The sequence below is a fragment of the Argentina silus genome, assembly GCF_951799395.1.
Source record: "Argentina silus genome assembly, chromosome: 12".
In the NCBI taxonomy this organism is placed as follows: domain Eukaryota; kingdom Metazoa; phylum Chordata; class Actinopteri; order Argentiniformes; family Argentinidae; genus Argentina; species Argentina silus.
In genome coordinates this window covers 10477779-10498810 of record NC_139666.1, presented here as the reverse complement: position 1 = coordinate 10498810, position 21032 = coordinate 10477779, and the positions used below count along the sequence as shown (strand labels likewise).

The 21032-nt window shown below is 45.0% G+C and overlaps 2 protein-coding genes across 2 annotated transcripts in view; one reads left to right on the top strand and one right to left on the bottom strand.

Moving 5' to 3' along the window:
• Nucleotides 1-699: 699 nt before the first annotated feature.
• LOC310812895 (WD repeat, SAM and U-box domain-containing protein 1) lies at nucleotides 700-11433 on the top strand (the record flags this gene model as incomplete). Its single annotated transcript, XM_083681648.1, has 11 exons — nucleotides 700-1097; nucleotides 1486-1673; nucleotides 2592-2678; nucleotides 4443-4536; nucleotides 5000-5033; nucleotides 5174-5214; nucleotides 5338-5450; nucleotides 6199-6225; nucleotides 7446-7628; nucleotides 10017-10151; nucleotides 10298-11433. 11 exons carry the CDS (start codon nucleotides 700-702, stop codon nucleotides 10447-10449), a joined length of 1452 nt encoding a protein of 483 aa, XP_083537774.1. The 3' UTR covers nucleotides 10450-11433.
• The window catches only part of tanc1b (tetratricopeptide repeat, ankyrin repeat and coiled-coil containing 1b), a 101483-nt gene continuing 91591 nt past the window's right edge, over nucleotides 11141-21032 (bottom strand). The window contains exons 19-26 of the mRNA XM_083681645.1: nucleotides 17547-17680; nucleotides 17294-17417; nucleotides 16880-17055; nucleotides 16554-16686; nucleotides 15537-15628; nucleotides 14783-14929; nucleotides 14053-14153; nucleotides 11141-13890 (exon numbers count right to left, since the gene is read on the bottom strand). Coding sequence (XP_083537771.1) covers nucleotides 12282-13890; nucleotides 14053-14153; nucleotides 14783-14929; nucleotides 15537-15628; nucleotides 16554-16686; nucleotides 16880-17055; nucleotides 17294-17417; nucleotides 17547-17680 — 2516 coding nt within the window. The 3' untranslated portion in view covers nucleotides 11141-12281. The remainder of the gene's footprint in view (nucleotides 13891-14052; nucleotides 14154-14782; nucleotides 14930-15536; nucleotides 15629-16553; nucleotides 16687-16879; nucleotides 17056-17293; nucleotides 17418-17546; nucleotides 17681-21032) is intronic.

Genomic DNA, 21032 nt, shown 5'->3' with positions numbered 1-21032 from the left:
GGCAGGATATCAGAAATTGGTCCTCTTGTGACAATTACCCGAGAAGATACTATTCAACGTAATTAACATCAACATGCACAATAATTGATCATTTAAATTGATTGGTTAATCACTATATGTGTTTGCCATTGTCTGTAATCTGATGAGTATATTGAGACATTTGATAAACTGTCATGTTAGAAAAACTGACTGACGGATTCAGTTCCATGTACTGATGGACAGTCAAGGTCATAGGAAATACTGAGTGGACCACCACTCCTTTATGCAACGTCCAGTTGTCTCACTGATTAGGCTTATCAGTAATGTTTTATACCTGACCTATGTACATGGAACAGTCTTTCTACAGTCCTGACTAGGGGGAGCCGTGTCACATGACTATGATGATGGTGTTTAAAGAGCAATAACAAAGGAGGAAGTGTACTTTGTCGCTTGCAGCACCTGGCAGGTAAAGGTAAGCGACCCACTGGGTCATTTGTCTTTGTCGCCGTTGACATTTTGCCTCTTCAGTCTGTCCATACCATATTCGAATAGCCCGTAATGATTAATGTGATAGTTGTAGTGGGTTTTACCCGTCCTCTTCTTACATAGACAGACACAAATGTAGCCTTAATTTGCGTGGCCATAATGCTAGGGTGTTGCGCCACCTTGTGTATAAGATTGTCAACTGTTCTATTTACAGGGTATATATACCGTGACAAAATGGTGTCGTTAGTGTGCACCCTTCAAGACCATCGAGATGATGTAAATTGGTGTGCGTTCTCCCCTACACTACTGGCGACATCCTCAGGGGACAAGACGTTACGCATTTATGACACCAATGACTTCTCGGAGCTTCCCTTTTCGCCTCTCTCGGGGCACGGGTATGGAGTTCACTGCTGCCGTTTCAGTAACTGTGGCAAACACTTGGTAACCTGTTCTACGGATGGTACAGTTATTATTTGGAGTATGATAACGGGTGATATAGCGGCAACGTTAGAACACCCAGGACGCAGTCCTGTCAGGGTCTGCGCTCTCTCTGCCGACTCCTCCCTTCTGATGTCTGGGGCATCTGATGGAACTGTGGCCCTTTGGGATTTCCACTCAAAGAAATTACGCAGGTACTGTAGATCACAAGACAACCTCTAAATTGTATTGCCCCTGACGTCCCCAGAGATTAAGTGAAATAATCAACATACAGTAATAGACATTTTCATTATAGGCCTAAGTACAGTAATGGATGTTGAATGTATAGATGATATCCTTGGCCTGTCTGTGGATCTGTTGTGATAATTCTGTAGCATATATTTATAGATTCAGTGATTATCCTGTTCATCATATCTAATCATTCATATTGGTTTATTAGGCTATGCCTGCCATGTGCTGTCCCCCCCACCTAAACAAAAACTCTAGGTTCATCTTCACAATGGTTAAACTGTTAGCAACAGGCAATAAGTTGAATATCAAAACAAGTCTCAACCCACAATAATCCACCATTCAACTTCCCAGATGTGGAGCAGTGACAGAAGCCACAGTGGTGGCGTGCTGCTTCTCTCCGTGTGGCCAGATATTTGTAACAGGAAGCACCTATGGAGACATCAGAGTCTGGGACGGGGACATGAACCCGCTCCATGCTGAGAAGGATGCCCACGACCTGGGGGTAAACTGCTGCCACTTTTCACCCCAGTATAAGATTGGTACGTTGAAAACATGTCATATTTACCTTCATCACAATATGTTCCTACATTCCTAGGATGAGAATACCAAAAATAATGGTGTTTTGATCTTAGACGCTAACATGAATCATTTGTGTGTACTGTATGTCAATGGAGTAAGTATTCCTTGGTGATTTGAATGTGGCTCAATCACAACTGTATTTGACCTGGAGAGGAATATGTCAAGAGTATGATGTGTAAACTGAAAAAAGGCATACATAGTAAAAACTGTGATATGAAGAGACATGTGACTCCCCTCCACATTCCCAACAGCCCCAGGCCACGCCCCTTCCCTGCCAGCTCATCACACCTGATCCCCTTTAGTAATCTCCAGGCACCCAGGACTCAGTCTCTTCTGTTCAGTGTTGTGTTGGTGTGTGTGCATGGGGCAGTCTAATCCCTTGTTCCTTTGAGTGTATGACTGACAATAGTACTGTAAGTACTGTATGTAGTTATGTATCTTGGATTACCTTCTAGCTCTTTCAGACTTTTCTAAAAGTTGCTATATTTAGAAACTCCATTATTAAAATCCATCCTGTAACTTTCCTAGGGCTTTAGGATGTTTAATTGTCACTATTGTTCAAACCATTCTTGGCATGCATTTTCAAACGGTAAGCTGACATCAATCTTAAACATCATCATTCCTATTGTCACGTCCCTCCATGTAATTCGATGGTTGTGAGGAATTTCAAAACACACTACAAATAAATTGCCTGGAAAGTATTGTCACTGCAGCCAAACACTTGAAACGATATTCCCATAACCAATGTTTACTTCCTTTTCCAATGTCTTTTATTGTTATAATTATGACTATCAGGGGAATAGCCTGGCTTGAGTCTCAGCAAACATGATTACTGTGATGGGGAGTGAATGTGCTGGTTTTGTTCCACTGCTCCACAGAGGGCTGTTCATTGCACTTTCGATTGGCCTCCTGTGGTCAGGACAGCCAGCTGAAGATATGGATTGTCTCCTGGCATGGAGGAGCAGGTAGGCTGTCCCCCCACCCCCCCCGCCACCCCCCATAGGTATGCAGCACAACATCCTCAACCTTCAATTCTCAGAGCTGGATAGAATAATTGCATTAGTGTGCCCTGTAGAACATATAGTACTGGTTCAGTGCTACAGTGATTCTCATTAAAAATAGATTGCTTTCAGTCATATCAGATTTACAGTAACAATGTGTGTGTGTTAGGGCTCTCAAAGTAAAGTATACATTTGTGTTTCCAGACATTGTTGGTCTACTGTAGGTAATTCATTACAGAATATTTGGCTCTGTGCTCATACAGTAGCTGTCCATAGTGAATTCAGTATCTGATTTAATATTAAGCTTCCCATTCAGTGACAGAGTACAGTGGTTCCACAATCCAAAGCCATTACTGTACAAGAAACGGATAATGGAAGGTAAGCTGACCAAACTACAGCCAGAATTGAGTCTAAAACAGCCACAATGAGCTTGTCTATTTTCCTTTCCAAGGTTCCACAGATTCTACTGCTGTGTTTTTTGCGGGGTTTTTTCAGTTTCCATGCAGGTCAAATGGCTAAGCTGTCTCTGTTGCTGTGGAAACGGCAGTTTCCTGGGTGTGATGCTGTGCGTCCTGAGCAGTGCTCCTCTGGGGGCTGTTGTGGTGCCTTTGTCTTAGAGCAGCGTGCTGACGGGGGTGCACAGGGAATAAAGCCATAGAGCAGCACATGTCACTCAAGAGTCTGCAGAACGGGTTGTTATTGTCCCACGTACAGAGGAAATTGTCTTTTGCAGATGGGCTTAGCTGCATGGCTGGAATTGTAATACTCATAATTGTTCTGCTCTCTTTTGTCCCGGGATAACCTGCATGGTACATTTGAACATGCTTTAGCCAAGTTGTTTCCTTCCCTGTATTGTGTTGTTTGTGTGTTAGGAATATGGTTATCTCTTCTCATTCTAATTTACTCTGAGTATGTGTTGCTCCAGCCTGTAAAGGCCCAATTAAAATAAGGTAATTAGAGATTCTGAATGAATCACCAGGGGGGAAAGAAATCGAGATAAGATGACAGACTGGTGTTCCCTTCGGTTTGTAGAGGTGTGTTTTTGAACAGCGTGTGCATCAACAGACACATAAATGACTGTTACCTAATAGAAATGCAGGCCAGTGAAATAGTATATGGTCTACCTTCTTATAAGATATTCCTATGAAAAGGTCAGTGTCCAGAGCGCTGTTTATAATACATGCCATTTACCTGACGCTTTTATCCATAGCGACTTACATTGCAGTGAGTGCATACATTTCAGTATATATGGTCCCAGCAGGAATCAAACCCACGACCTAAGCATTGTTAGCGCCACGCTCTACCAACTGAGCCACAGAGGAGCACAGGACCTGTATAGTGGTGACTGACTAGCCTGTTGTTTCAGCTGTACTGTACTTGTGATCAAAGTACAGGGATGACCTGGGGCTGAATTCTCAGATCTCCAGGGGGTGTTCTCTACTTGTGATCAGAGTGCTGGGGTGGTTGTTACTTCTGACCTTTTGGCTACGGTTAGTGTTTAGCGGTCCAGGGGGTAGTCAGACGTAGGAGAGAGAACTCACTGTCTGTCTGTAATGCTCTAGTTGTGGTCAGAATAATCTAACCCTAACTGTGACTATGGTCAGTGTTCCAGCTGTGGGGTTCCAGCTGTGGGGTCAAAGAGCCAGGGGTTAGCCAGTGGGACAGATCCAGACAGTGGGGTGTGTGCTGAGGTCTCTAAAACCATGTGTGTGTGTTATTGGTCCCTAGGTTGTAAGATGGAGCTGCTCCACACACTGACTGACCAGTTGTCCCCTGTGCTCTCCTGTGCTTTCTCCTCTGATGCTGAGCTGATCGTCTCTGGGTAAGTCCCTCCACCATGCCTGCTCTTCTACTTGTTAGACCCCTGTATAAACAGGGTTTACATTATTCAATCTTGCTCAGCATTTTATTAAACATACTATATGTTGCAATGTTTTCTACCCAAATTCGTCTCTCGCGTAGGCTATGAATACTGAATGACAACCCTCATAAATACTCCAGTAGAAACAAAGTGTTTTCCTCATCTTGCTGTTTCCCTATTTGGCCACTAGGGGGATCCATGCTGTTACATTCTGCCTTGTTGAATCTCACACATCTGCTGCTATGTGTCTGTGTGGTTAGAAATATTTTGCTTCAAGCCTGCCTTTTACATTAAACAGTCGGCTACAGTTGTTTTGAAAATCTCTTCCTATTATGTAGAGTTTGAGTATATAGGCCTACCTGTTTACTTTTCATTAAAGATGATTCTGTAATTAAGTGTATGAATATTTCCTGTCTTCCAACAGCTCAGTGGATAAAACAGTCGCAGTGTACAACGCAGTAAGTACATTTCTGTGTTGTGTGTACTGCAGGTCTTCCTAGTTTGTTGCTCTTCCACAAATCATAGTCTGGACACACTGTAAACACTGGACATACCAGAAATTCCTGTTAGTCAATGTGTGTTTATTCTTCCTTTGTAGGACCAGGGAGTCCTCCTTCACTCTTTGAACCAGCATGATAGGTACATGACCTGCCTGTTACCCCCTGCTGTTATACAACTCACTGTATTAGCATCAGATATTCTGAATTCCTGTCCGCCCCCCACCTCTCCCTCCCTCCCTCTCTCCCTCCCTCCCTCTTTTAGGTATGTGACAGCCTGTGCCTTTTCCCCAACCAAGCCACTGATGGCCACTGGCTCCATGGACAAGACTGTCAAAGTCTGGAGGCTGGGAGATTGGGATGGAGACAGGGGCCAGGGTAGGTACAGTAACCCTGGGTAGGTACAGTAACCCTGGGTAGGCAGAGTTACCGGGTTGGCACTGTAAACTTTACATCTTTGACGACTACCTGAGGAGTGTATTGGAACTGTGGGCCCAGAGGGAGAGGCTCCTGTGAAAGGCTTCAGAAACAGTGGGCTTACTGTGGGGAGAGGAGCAGGGCTGATTGACAGTAGTTAGGGCAGCTGGGCAGCTACGTCCCAGAGGGCCTCCACTAGCCTCTGAGGGAGCAGGAATCAGGCTGTGTTGCTCTAAAGGCAAATATGAAAAATAATGCTCATAACACAATATATAAAGGCAGCGCTGCTCCAAAATCCAGCTGGGGTATCAGACATCAGGAGGCCCACAGTCTTCACAGGGGATTCCCATCTGCGAGTAGTCATGTTGACAGAGCAAATTCCAAGCTCTCTCTCTCTCTCCCTCTCTGCTATAAACACATTCCTCTTTGATCATGTCCGTTCTCATTTTCTCTGGGATGTCGCTGTGTGAGAACGCTGCATGGTATATAGCCCCTATCCAGCTCCTTCCATGTCACCTGTTCAAGAATGGCAACCATTATATCTGACATTTTATTCTCCTTGGTGTATTATTTCCCTTGACTTCCCGGTACTTGTGGCACCCTATGGTGTTTTAACAGTATGTTGCTTGAGCTTGAGCACAAGTAACGGATAGATTACAATGTGTTAAACATGCTTTAAGGATTAATTTGTCCCTCTTGTGTTTTCTAGCTGCATCAAGTACCTCTCCATGTGAAGGTAAGAGACCTACTGTAGTGGCTCCAACCATTATAAAATGCCCTGATAATATCCATATACTTTATGTTCTTTCACTTAAATATATGGGACAGGAGCAGCGCCTTTATTTTTACTGGACTCCCGGTACAGAGACAACTAATACTGTAGATCACATGTCCGGGGGCCTCAACCAGAGTCCATAAAATAAACTATGATGACTTGCTAAGTGGGAGGAGATGATGATGATGATGATGATGAAGAGGCCTAGGTACTGTATATCTCCATGAGTGTAACCTCTCCTGATAGAAGTGTACAGTGCGTATATTTATATATATATATATATATATATATATATATATATATATATATATATGTATGTGTATATATATATATGTGTGTGTATACTGTATATGCAGACTTGACGTGGACTGTTACTGTACTGGTTAATGGTGCTCTGGTATGTCTCTCCTGATAGAAGTGTACAGTGCGTATATTTATATATATATATATATATATATATATATATATTCTGGTATGTCTCTCCTGATAGTGCTGCTGCTTTTCCACTGAGGAGTAGAACATTAATACCGTATGTTCCAAGTATGTTTATTGGAGGGGGGATTTTATTTTAGTATTTTTTTTTAGGGAGGCCTAGATAGACAAGAAAGTAATTGTGAGTGATGAGGATAACACCGAGGGAGAAAGAGGGGGGAGTCAGCTGCCTAATGATGGGAGATGTAAAGCATGAGGTGCACCGTGGCGTCATTAGCTAGCACAGCAGCACAACCGCTCGCTCTTCCAGATACAGGAGAAATGATAGCCGCTCAGACAATGTCACATCAAGGTTGTCTCTGATGAGCAGTGTGCCTGTAAAGGCTAAGAAAACACAACCGAGGAGGAGGAGGAGGTGGTGATAAATATTCCCAGGACGTGAAAACATGATTAAAGCACTGTTGATAAAAACCTGAATGTGAAGCTGGGTGAGCGTGTCAGGGAGAAGCACTGCTGGCCTGTCTTTTATCTCCAGATGTGAGAAGAAGTGGTTGTTTGCTATCTGTACACTGAGTGAGCGAGGGCTTTGTGTGGAATGTGTGGAAAGTGTTTGTTGGGATCAGATAAGTAGTATTGTGCAGGAGACTGGGGTGTGTGTGGGTGGGTGGGCGGGGGGGGGGGGGTGAAGGAGGCACATGGGGAAAGGACTTCCTCCTCCTTTCCTGTTCTGTTGTTTGTGTGTTCCACAGGAAGGATGCAGTCGGGTCGCTCCAGGCCGCTGCTGCTGAGTGAGTGGTCAGAGGAGGAAGTCTCTGCCTGGCTAAGGGAGGAGGGGCTGGAGGAGCTGGTCAGCACCTTCAAGCTCAACAACATAGACGGGTCTGAACTGATACGCCTGAGCCAGGAGACCCTGGCTGTGGAGCTGGGCATCGGTAAGTGGCATTCAGAACACACACAATGTGTACACACATGCACACTCAAAACACACAAACACACACCTGAGCATTAGTCAGGGCATGACATTCAAAACACAAACATCTCACGCAGGTTGGACATCTCCTCTCACAATGAAAGGGCACAGGAATACCCATCGGCTTTACTGTTTATCTTGCGTTATGATGCGTTTCTATTGGAATGAATGCTACCAGGGCTTTTACGTAATCTCCTGTCAATGCTTTGAAAATGGTAATCAGCTTTTTGGTCCAACAAGCTGTAACATTACTACCTCCAAAATTCCCTTTGAGTCCAATATTACTTGCTTATATAATTTGCTGGAGACCATATCCTATCAGATGACCTTAGATGTCAGAAAAATAATCTCCCCGAAAATGGGATTTGTGGATTTTGCCTGGACCAGGGTCTTAAATTTACCTTTGGCACACGGCAATCCTCAACAATGCTGGAAAGAAAAGTATTTTCTCTAGGTCTCCATCTGGACTCAACATGATTGTGATAAATTCAGATAAGAAATTATTCAGCTCAGCAAAAGCACCATATGTTACTCCAAGGTGTGGGCTGCACAGAGCAGTTTGTGCCACAAAGTCTCTCTCGTTCTCTGCATTGTCACTTACCAACTGTATCATTCTCTGAAAATACAGTGGACTGTATACTGTACACATTGAAATAAATTAGATTCCCCATGTTACTCCATGAAATATTCATGAAGCTTAAGAGTGAAAAAAGTTCCTCACATACATTCTCTCACTCACCATTCTCTGTAGAGGCTTAGTAAGAATCTCGATGAACCCCACCCACAGTAAGTATTGAAGTATTTGTGATTGCAGTGCTCGATCTCTACTTCTGTGTCTGCACCGTGTTGTCGTCTAATCACAGTTAGTTTTCTCAACATTGTCCCATGGGGCCCCTCTACGTGATTGCAGGTGCTGGTTTATTAATTACATTTACCAAGGCGCTGAAGTCATCATAACCTGGTGCCATAATCTCAGTGATGCATGGCGGCATGGATTCGATCGTGTGTGTGTGTGTGTGTGTGTGAGAGTGAGTGCTTACACATCTGTTTGAGTGTCTGTGGGTGAGTGTGTGTTTCCCTTGAGCGCAAAGCCAGCCGGCGATGGCAGCATACTGATTACCAGCGCATTCCAAATGAACACGCTGGCGCTTGACAGGGAGAGGTTCTGATTGAAAGAGATCACTACTTCTTGTTTTGAATCGGGGGAGGTTGATTGTGTTGTCCCTTATTACATCCTGGGCCCTGAGGAAGAGCCTGAGATGAACCTGCAGCTCAGTGTTGTTCCACAGAATCAGCCACTATAGACTACTGTTGTTACGTTGTCTGTAGAAGACAGGTGGCACAGTGGCAGCCGGCATCACCATGCCAGGGAGAGAGTGCTCTCAAAGATGGCATTGGTGGCTTCCAGGACGTCATTCTTCTATTCCATGGTGTAACTTTAGGGTTCATAAGAACTTATGTAGTGAGCCTAGTAAGTTTTGAGTGGTTGCTTTGCTGCGTGTCAAGTGATAGCAGTGGCACATCTGCTATGTGGCTGGCTCTTTTCCTCCTGGAACAAGAAACATTTACATGACAGCTCCAGGAAATCCTCCGGGATGGCTTTACCTTGCCTGCTTTTGAGAAGCAGAGCGTTAAACCCTTCTAGATGTTGTGAATCATTCTTTCCCCTCTGTCTGTGTGAAGATGGATGAGGGAGAGGCCAAGCAGGTTTATGCATCTCTCCCTCTTATCAGGGAAGCCCAGTTGAAACATACATTCTGTTGAACAGTGGATGCTGTCACCTTCATGGCTGTGTGTCTCTAGACCCAGACCGTAATGAAGGGCTGTCTGTGACAGCACTTTGACACGCATGGGCATTGCCACTCACCAGTCCTCACACATGCTATTTTCAGTTAGGTAAAGGTGCCATTTACTGTACTCTTGACAAACTGTTGTAGTTTGTTGCTAAAGGAGCTTCTCTGCTCTGCTACATGACACTGTGGCAGAGCAGAGAAGCTCCTTTAGCAACAGATTACTACAACCACGTTGGTCTAAGGAGCACTATAAGAGATCTTTTCTGCCTGCCGCAAAAAGACTGTACAACTCCTCCTCCGGCTGGCTCAATCGGGGTGCTCAGAGTCCGGCTGGGAGATGTTAAATCACACTGGACTGTTCTTACTGTATATAATGTTTCAGATGTCTATTTTAGTTTTATTCTATTGTCACTTTATTTTGTTGTTGTGATGTAAACTGCTGTAATGCCTTAATTTCCCCTCGGGGATCAATAAAGTATCTATCTAAACTATTATTATTAAAGACCCCACAGTTTTGAATGAGTTTTTTTAAAATTCTTTTAATGTTGTTGTTTCAGAGTCGTTTGGTCTTCGTGGTCGAGTCCTGAGGAAGATTGAGGCCCTGAAGGCAGAGTTGACCGGCTCGGGTTCCCCAGATGAGTTCCTGTGCCCCATCACCAGAGAAGTGATGAGAGACCCCGTCATTGCTGCAGGTGAGGGGTGGAAGGGCTAAAAGTTGAAGCTAACCTCTACATAAGGACCATACTGTATGAGCATACTGTACTCAATGTGCTTATTAATCACTGCAGACAGCTGGCCTTCACTGAAACCTCCTTTAATATTCACATTTAATGAATAGATGGCTATTCCTACGAGAGAGAGGCGATTCAAAGTTGGATCGGCGCTAAGAACCGCTCCAGTCCCATGACGAACCTACCTTTACAAACCACGCTGATCACGCCCAACAGAACTCTGAAGATGGCCATTGGTCGCTGGAGGGCCAGTCAGTGAGGGATGCTGCAAATGAGTCATTTCTTCTACATTTCAGAATCCAGCCATAGCAAGACAGTTGTGACGACTGAGAATCTGTGATTTTAGGCCGGGGTTACACCTGGTATATTAACAGGTCTATTCAGTTTGTGTCCACATTTTCAGACGGGTGTGGACAATCAAAAGACAAGCTGTGAACTGACTGATCAGATTTTCCTGACCACCTTCCTGCACTGCAATCAAATGGTGATCTGATTGTGACGTTCAGGTACCGAAAGTCTCATGTTAATACCAAGTGTAACCGCTGTCTTATATACTACTGATGAAATGATTGCACTTATCAATGCATGAGTAAAATGCTTTATCATATACGTTACTAAACATTGCAGTTTGAAAATGTGAAACAGGATTTTGTTGGAAGCTAAACTGGAATAACTTGTGCCTGTATCAAAGTAGGCCTTATTTGTGCAGTAGAATAAGTAGCAGAATAATAATCAACATGGATTACACAGCATTTCAACAAGCATATTAAACTGAGTTATAGAGGTATTGAAATCAATGATCTGTAGCCTATTGAACAGCTCTATTTTGAAGCATATTCCTATTTATGTTTCCCCTAAATGCACAATAAATGAGATGTGAATGTATTAATGATGTATTATGCCTCTTCCTTCACCAGTGCCCGACTGTACAATGAGAGGCAGCAGGCCTGTGTGTTTTCACTGGGACTTTATTTCCCCACGGTGGCTATGGCAGTAATGTTCTATTACAGCTTGTGGTAACGGAGAATACAGCTCACAATACTGAAGGACATGGCAACAACTGCAAGTAACATACATATTAAAATAGAATGGATGGCCCCCCGAGCCCCAAAACCGTTTTTCTTTATAGATTTCTTTTTATCTTTATTATAAACTGCGATTGTGGCATGCACTTAAACCAATATAATTTCGACAGAGCTTATTATTGAAATCGTAAAATGTCTTAGTAGCTGTGCAAAAATAACTATATAAAATATATTGCTTTTACAATTAACCAAGCCATAGGCGCTGTAAATAAATTAACCTAGACAGCAACAACAAGCAGATACAGAGAGGATTTAGTTTTAACGTTATTGGCCGATTTATAGAATGTACAAACATATAAACAAATACATTTTTAGAACTTTTAAACACCATCTGAACCAAATTGTGCATAAAATAAAACTCAAAATACACATTTGAACAAGTCAATACACTGACAGACCTTCACTCGTAAGAAGGAAAAATACATATTTACTGTATATATACACGCAAGTGAGGATCTACAACATCCTTCTTAGAACACAGGAATGCCCATCTCAAACCAATCCTTAAATCTCCCCTCTATATATATCTCAACTTTCCCACTTCCATCAGCACCATTGATGTGATGAACACAGTTTAAATCCACACTGTCTTAAACTTGAAATCTGAATAGTTCAGTGATAGAATCATACTGTAATATAACATGTTGTATAAGCACTTGAAGTGCTGTCACTGTTGTCTATCAGAACACGCCCAATGACTGTCTCAGTGCAACGTCTTCAGCTTGGCTGAACGAGAGAGGGAGCATGTTGTCCTGTAACAGAAGCAAACAGCCAAATGATGCACTAGGAGGAAAGATAGAATCTAGACCAATCATAATGCTGCCTGCATGTGGTCCATATTGGGAGGGGGGGGGGGACAAACATAGTTTGCATACTTCTTAAAAAAAGTTTCAACTTAAAACACCATTTCTTTGATGGGCTGGTAAAAACTTAAGCAATCCCTCCGTTTAATGTTTTTTTTTTTTTTTTTTTTTGATGTGTGCGAGTAGAAAGAGGATAAATATCTCTACACATTTGACTCTATAAACGATCGCTTTGGTTTCATCGAAGCTACGTGGATGGCGGGATTATCTCGGGCTAAGCTGGGCTGCTTGGGTTTGCTGTCTGCGTAAGCGTGTGCCATGGCGATCGCTGGCTTGGATTCCTTGTAACAGGTGGCCGCTTGGCAGAACTTCTCCACAAATTCCTTGGAGTGCATGCCGTTCTGCAGGCTCCCCATGGCGCCCTGAGGTGGAGCTTTGTGCTGCTGCTGCTCCTGGTAAGTGCTCCCTGGTTTGGCGTAGGGCACCTCGCAGTTCACCGCCTGCAGACCCATGCCAGTTATGGTGTGGCACACTAATCCCTCAGAGGAGTGACTCTGCCAGCTGCGGCCTGTGGGCTGCAGACCCGGGTGGCTCTGGAGGCCTTGGTGCTGCAGCTGCTGAATCTGCTGCTGTTGTTGTTGCTGTTGCTGCTGCTGCTGCAGAAAGCGCGCCGTCTTGTCCATGACGCCCATGAAGGGCCTTGGTTTATAGTCGCCGGTGGCTCCGGCCTGCTTGGCCTTGTCTGTGGCGGTGGTCTTGGTGCGCACGTCCGGGCCTTGCAGTTTACCGCTGTCTGAGAGGCTGCTGCTGGAGGCCAGGCTGCTGGTGGAGCTGGATACTCTGATGCTGCTGCCTCCTCCCTGGGACCCAGGCCCAGACACAACGCTGCTGCCCCCTGGCTCCCTCCTCAGCTCCTGGCCTCCGTCCTGGTGACCATGGCCCCCTGGGCCTGAGCTCAGCCCATCCAGGGAGGATACAGAGTGGGCAGAGAGGCGCTCCTGGCCCTTGGAGCTAAAGGAGGAGTAGGAGGCCTGGGAGGAGTGCAGGCTCTCACTGTCACAGTGGTGGCTCATACCGTGGGGGACAGCCATGGACAGGCGCTCGCCGTACACAGGCTCATCAGCGGGGGGCAGTAGAGGGCTTATGTCGATGCCTGGCCCGGGCTTGAGCGCGCTGGACATGTGTCGGCTGGGTAGGGGGCTGGAGGGGGCGTACTGAGACTGGGACTTGCCCCCAGAGCGTCCTCCACCCCCGCCCCCAGACTGCAGGGAGCTCATGTGCTGGTTGGTTTTGACGATCTGGGCTTGTTTGGTGGGCTGTAGAACCAGGCCCTGCTGGGTCAGGGGCTCTCGGGGGTAGCGTTGCTTTTGCCTGCCTGGAGGAGACCCAGGCCTGGTGGTGCTGTGGTTCTGACCCTGGCTCTGCTGAGCCAGGCTGAGGGAGTCAGGCAGGGTTCTGTTGAGGGAGTAGATGTTCTGAGGCCAAGGCTCTGCTCTCCTATCATGCTGCAATGCCACCTCCTCCTCCTCATCCACCTCCTTCAGGCCAAGCGTGCTCTGGCTTTGGCTGTCCAATCCCCTGCCTAGACTCTGCTGCTCTGAAGACTCCTCCCCCCCCCCCTCCACTTCCTGTTCCTGGTCTGAGTCGTGGCCAGGCAGGGCCTGGCTGGACAGCGCCCCCTGGGGTTTGATCTGGGTGCGCTGCATCTGTTTACACTCCTCCTCCACGCGCGCCAACAGGCGGCGGATCTCCCGGTTGTTGGGGCACAGCTTGGCCGCTTCGTGCAGGTCAGCCAGGGCCGCAGTAAACTGCCTGTAGAGGGAGGGAGAGAGTGTGTGTAAAAGAGAGAGATAGAGGAAGGGGCTGCTAAAAATAACTAGCAGAACCCCAGTCTCACAAATCATGCTAACAATGGCCCCTAAAAACCCACTTGGGGTTGACTGGTCTGGTTGTATTCCCAGTGAATAGCTTTACCTGCTGCTCCTCTTGGCTCTTGCCCGGGCATAATAGGCCTCATAGGACTTGGGTTTCAGCTCAAGTGCCTTTGTTGCAAACTCCTCCGCCATGCCAAAGTCCTGTAGTGAGAGGAAGATCAATAGGATTAAAACCAATAGGGGAAATGCTGATTGTCTAGCGGCTAGCTAGCTGTCTGATTGTTTATGGGGAAAAAGACTGACATTACCCCACTAATACACAGTAATGGCTACAAGCATGCTAGTGCTTATGAAACGCTCCTCGGTGTATAATTAGCCTCGCGTCAAATCAGACTCACTCAATTGGACGGCTTAATAGCTATAATTTTGTTAGGCTAGTAGATGGTATTATTTAATGAATTCAATCTGTTTCCAAGAGCATTGTGCTTTCTTAATGCATTTTTCATCAATCATAGCTCTGGAAGGAAAACTGGCACTGAAATTGTATCGTGGGTCTTTTTAAATCTCTGTCTACTACTCACTAAAAAACAGCCCAACAGCAGTATTCTTGGCAAAACAATTTGCGTAGTTTTAGTCTGGGCTCTCTTCTTAAATATTTCTGAAGTTACACTGCAGAAATGTGTTTTATACGACTCAAAATCCCATCAAATGTCCCACGATGCAACACATGAACACATAGGGTGTCTCTGGATGAAGGTCCTTTGAAATCCCTAGAGGTGATGAACATGGCACTGGATGAGAGAAAAGAGAGTTGAAGATGGGCAGCTCACGTTGGTTTTCCTGCGACAGCGGGAGAGGTTGAGGTACAGAGACACCCTCAGCTCTTTGAAGGCCTTCAGGTCGTCACCAAAGCCCTCCCTGGGAAACTTCCTCAGAGCATACTGGTACCTCTGGGCCGCCTCTTTCATCTTCCCTTTCTGGTGGTGGGAGAGGGGGAGGGAAGAGGGGGTGAAAATGTAGAGAGCAAGTGAGGGAGACGGGGGACGGGGGGAAAGGACAAGGCAGTTTGTCAGATACTCCCACAACAGCCATGCAGCAGCTCACACACCCCCCTCTCATCAATCACTCATTCACTGTTAGTCAGTCAGTCAGTCTCTCGCACACACACACATTCACGTTTCACCTGAGCAGATTGTCCTTTCTGCCACAAAACTCAATCTATTAAATGTCAGGGATCAATCAGCGCTCCTTGTGTGAGCATAGCACACACACACTCATTCGTCTTCACTGCATTTTATTGAGCTGGTAAGAAGATGGCAATCTTTTTATTTTTCTCTCTCGACCAAATTACAGTCTCAGGCGTTTTCCATTTTCATTTCATACAAGCAATCTCTCTGATTCAATCAACTACAACAATTGTAATTATATTGTTCCCATCTGTGTTTTTTTGGGTTGTAGCCAATCATAAAAGATTAATGTTCTATTAACCAAGAGCACACTTCAAGTATGTGCCTGTATATATTGTGCAGTGTCATTGGGGCTCAGAGTAATAGTAATGTTCCCTTCTTTTCGTTTTCTAAATACCTTATAGAGCAGGTTTCCCTCCTCCATCAACTTTTGTAGGAGGATGATGAGGATATCAGGCTTGGATGTGGCCATGGCCCAGGCAGCATTCCCTGTGGGACAGAGACAGAGACAGAAATAGAGTAAAGTTACATCAGTGCCGCTCCCCAACCCAGGGACAATATTCACTAGGAAATTGGTACAAGGTAAAGTTACCTAAAGATTGTACCTGATCGATCATAAGGCGATGTTCTGCAGCCTTAAGGTATTATTGAAAGCAGTTAAAAGAGAGAAAAAGGGTGAGAGACTGAAGAGGGAAGGAGAAACCATGCAGAGAGAGAAACGCAGTCACTTATATCACATTACACAGAAAGAAAAGCGGAGCAGTTCTCAGAAATTCAGAAGACCATAGACCAACAATTATTTTAAAACCTTTCAAATGCTTCATATTTCATTAGCATTGTGTGCTACTACTGTACTGTAAGTGCAGCATACACTGCTACCAGGGCAAGGAGAGTGTTTGAGAAACTGGCCATTAGCTAATTCAGAGAGACACGGCTGCACTGCAGATGCTAAAATGAGGCAGATAAGCTCCAGGCCTAGATAGCCCAGTGAATGTCATTTGGGTGATAAGTCACATTCTCAAATTAGCCTACCAGCAGCACACCTCAGGGAGAAAGGGAACTCTCTCTCTCACACACACACACACTCGTGGTAGAAAGTGGTTCAGTGTCTTTGCCCTTGAATTTGAGAATGAGCATGCATAAAACCAGTCTGTCACCACATTCCATGACATTACTCATCTTATTACGTATCATTAAATAACACGCAGCTAACACTGAGCTAGAAGGGAAATGTCCCACAGTAAAAGTCAGCTTTCTCTTATTACCATTAACATCGTAAGGATGAAGTCTCAATCGCAGGACTTGATTCTAACTATACCTCAGTTACTATTGTGAAGCGGCGATGGACACATTCACTCAGTAAGCATTCCATATCTAGAGACACAGATCCTAGTATCATACTCTGATCTCTTACCCAGCTTGGCCCCCTTCTTCAGCAGCGTCACCACCACTGAGGTGTTCCTGCAGCCGATAGCCCGGTCCAACGGTCTCATCCCACTGTAGTCCACATGCTCAATCACCGCTCCTCTCTCCACAAGGTAATGGACCTGCAACACAACAGACAGAAGACAGTCATCAACAACACACTCAACGAACACGCCCAGCTCTCACACAGAGATCTGGTAATCTTCAGCAGTGTGTGTCTCATAAGGACACACAGATTGCCTGTGTCAGGGCCTGACTAAGAGGCAGTGTGAGGCACATTTAGATGTGACTCAACCATTTCTCTTTTTCACTCACAATTTCCGCGTCTCCATAGAAGGCGGCCAAGTCCAGCGGGGTCCGTCCGTTCTTGTCCGTGTGGTCGATGACAGCGCCCTTCTCCACCAGGAACTGCACAACGTTCTTATGTCCTTTCAAGCACGCCCAACTCAGGGGAGTTAGTCCCTCCTTGTCCATCGACGTCAAAGACGCACCTAGAAAATATCGACGCAGTATTAGCTATCATTATACTAACATTATACTACTAAAGTACTAATAAAAACCATAAACCACTCAACTAATGGGCTATCAAACTAATAGGTGGCATACTTTGGTATTGATATTTTCATTTGGATGTCATTTAAATGTAGGAGACACTTCTTGGAGAGTATTGTGAGGGCTTGGAGTTGTCATTATTTACCGTCGTTTTGTGGTGGTATCGTGGTATCTTACCCTTTGACAGCAGGAAGTCGGCGGTGCTCAGGTGACCCTCGCATGCCGCCACCATGAGGAGTGTCCTTCCCTGTTTGTCACTAATGTTCACGTCAGCACCATGCTGCAGCAGCAGCTCTGCAATCTGAGAACCACACACACGCGCTATTAACTCAGGTTCCTCCAGGTAAATCATTGTTCCTTTGATGTGTAATTGTAGTTTGGGGCGGTATGATCTCTCTGTGGGAGTGTGGTGAGGACAGCGGTGTCTCACCTGCCAGTGGCCCTGTCTGACTGCACAGAAGAGCGGGGAGACTCCTCTACGGTTGACCTGCTGCACCACAGCCCTCTGCTCCAGCAAGAAGCCACACACTTCCATCTTCCCTCGGCCCGCCGCTGCTGTCAGAGCTGAGGAGAGGAAGACATACAATAGTCACGACGCAGGTCAGCATGGGAGTCACTGCACCAACGCTGGGGGCACATACTCTGGGTTCACTGTGGTCTGGATTGATGAAATTAAGATGGTTTGTCTACTTACAGTACCAGTGTACAGTATGCTGTACTCTAACAATTAGACTAAACCGCCGTTGAGCTGGCCTTCTTAATGGCAAGAACAATATAAACAGGAAATGTTCCTTCTAAAGAAAAGCATGAAGCATATGTCTGAATGTCAAGTTAGATGAAAACGATGCACTCTGATTGGTTGTTTCACGCTGGTTTCCAATCTGTGTGTGTAAACAGTCTGGTTTCTAGAGTATTGTGTGGTAGCGTATCTCTTAGATTCCTGTGCTAGCTCACTCATTACAAAAACATAACCTACACAAATAAACACCAATACAGGAAGTGTGGACAGGAAGTTTGGCCATTCACCCAGAAACAGTCTCACTCAATGACACACAGCCTAATGGAATGCGAGACAATGGGGAAACATATGAATATGTTGTATATTAATATATTTATAGTATACTGTATGTTTATATACAGTATTGCGTCCTATTCACACAGTACAAATGCCAGCATAGGGAAAAAATGCTATTCCAGAGACAGAGCGCATGCAGTAACCGTATTGTGCTTCCTCAACTGATGAACTTGTTGCTTTGAGCTGTCTGACTTAACAAGTTTCATAACTGAGATGTGCCAAGAGAAAATACTCAATACTTCTAATCTAATTTCTGCATATGAAGCAACTCGAAGACGACAACAACAAGAATAGTCGATACACTCTCACCTCCTGATCTGCACAGACTCACGCCTGCCAAAACAGATAGATCCTGGCAGTAGTTAAAGGCTCACATTCACACTAACAGTAGATGCTACACTGTACTCTGGCAGATTCAGCAGTCTTTGATGGATGTTGGGTATCCAAACAAGAGATAAATCCAGAGAGAGAGAGACAGAGCGTGAGAGAGAGTTAGTGCAGTGCTGCTGCTCTCTGATTCACCTCAGGAAGATTAAAGACCCTGAGGGCCAGGGCATCCCCAATCGGGGTGGAAGCGTCTCAGCTGAGACCACCCAATCCCCCCCCCCCATCTGCTCCATAAGGATCTCTCCCAACCCTAACCCACGTCCTCACAATGAGCCCACATCTCTATGGAGGAGCCACAGTCAAGACTGGCCTGAAAACTTGGTTAATGGATACAATGAGAGATACAAATCACTGCACAAGGTTTATGGGACTTTTCAGGGATGCATACATGATGAAGGATTTTAGACATGACCGAAAGGTAATTTATTCTCTTGAACTTATTTGATGTGTGCTTATCAGTGGTCAAACCTAAAGTACTAAACCTTTAAGTTCCAAACCTCACTACTGTAACATGAGCGGCTCTACAACATACTATGTTCTAACCCTTTAGGAAAATCCAGTGGCATCCCTCTCTGATCTTCTCTGTAGGCATGTTCAATGCATTTGATCTTCTTTCTGATCTTACAAAAGCTTCCCTCTACTGCAACCCTGCCGCAGCCCCCCCCCCCCCCCCCCCCCCCCTCTCTCTTCTCCCCCCTCCCTCCCTCCCTCAGACCCAGGAGGGCAGATTGATATCTTGGTCATGTTTTTGGTGGAAGTAAGCACTCATCCTTGTCTTTACCCCCTATCTGCCTCTCCGGCCCACCAATGCTGCTGACCCTGTCCTGTCCCAAGGCGGGGAAGGGGGAGGAGGAATACTGTAAATCACTGTCTGATAAACAAACTATCACAGAAAAACCTCCTTATCCGAACCACATCACCATTCCAAGGCTGTTGACACACACAGAGACAGAATCAAATACCGGAATCAAGGACGTGACCTGGGCATCTGTCCAAAGTCCACAGTGTCCTGCATCACCACACACCCACACCCAACAACAGATATCACAGCTAATCATTTATTCATAAAAAAGAAGAATTTCACCCAATTCTCAGTATTAGATTAGACCAAGACAAGGTTAACCACTAGAGATTCAGCAACGGATGACAGGTGAATTTGTCAGTCAGGGACCCCTCAGCATCCCATATCCATCAAATGAAGACCTAGTTTCCTGTGACTGACAGAAGGGACAGGTGGTGTGTGTTTCTATGTAGGTCTAGGTCATTACAAGTTCACTCCACCCAACTCTACTCCGAGTAAAAATCAATAGCTGCCATCTCAGCCACGCGTCCTGCCACCTGGGACCAACAACTTCGGCCCTGGTGTCATGACTGTAGCATTTGTCCACCACTCTGCTCCACTGTCTACATACTCTGCAATAGAAACACGTGCACGCCCTCCTATGTAGGTATTAATGATTGATGTCCGAGCACCGCACGCAACAACCGCAGTGTAAATAATGAAATGTGTCCAATGCTAAACACCACTATTAAACAGCCTGTGCAACAGGGAGATTTTATCATTTAAAAGGATTCTTGGCGTAATTACAGTAGACAAAAACAATACACTGAATTAACTACCCGCTGGCTTCTGTATTTTTCATGATAATGAGAAGTTTAGCTCATTTATTATTCTATTATGCAATGTTAAATGTCAAGGCTCTCGCTTCACGTGTGGCTGCACTATCAATTTGTATATTATATGCATTTCACATAAACATTATCTTTTACTGATGGAAAACAATTATTTTAAATTTTTCTACCATACATAAACCATAACCTAGAATGCCCTTTCTGTTGTGATTTGAAATGTATAGTCTGTGATCACAAAGATCACAAAGATCACACAGGACTGTAAGAATCTATTCATTTTCCCCCAAACCTTTTCAATGCTGCTACCTCTGCTCTTTTCACATCCATCAGATGGAGACACATCTGCTATAAAGAGGAGGAAACTCCATCGCTGGAAGCAAAATTACCTTTCTGATTCCTTGGCGCAACGCCATGCCATTCTAAAGAGGGATTTTACATGATACTGCCAATCCAATCTCTCACTATACAAACACAGTGCACAGGGCCTATTTGCATAGAGATGCTATTTTCCACAGTTGCATTTAAAACGTGAAATGATATTTCTCCGGCAGGTCGTTAAGGAAAGGGAATTATTTTAGAGGCAGCTATGAATGTCAATTTTCTGTAGGATGTTTCACCGGGTGTTTGTGTCTCGCTGAGTTTTCTCCTTCCTGCACCACCATACAGGCCTAAACAAGATTAGGTTATTAAATTTTCAAACTAAATTCATATTGCAAAAAGGGATTTTGGCTGTGATATTGACTTTCAATATTTTCAAGAGCTAACCCGTTCTGTGGTTTGTGTCTGATTCACAACATTAAGATGCAATTTTTTTGTTGCTGT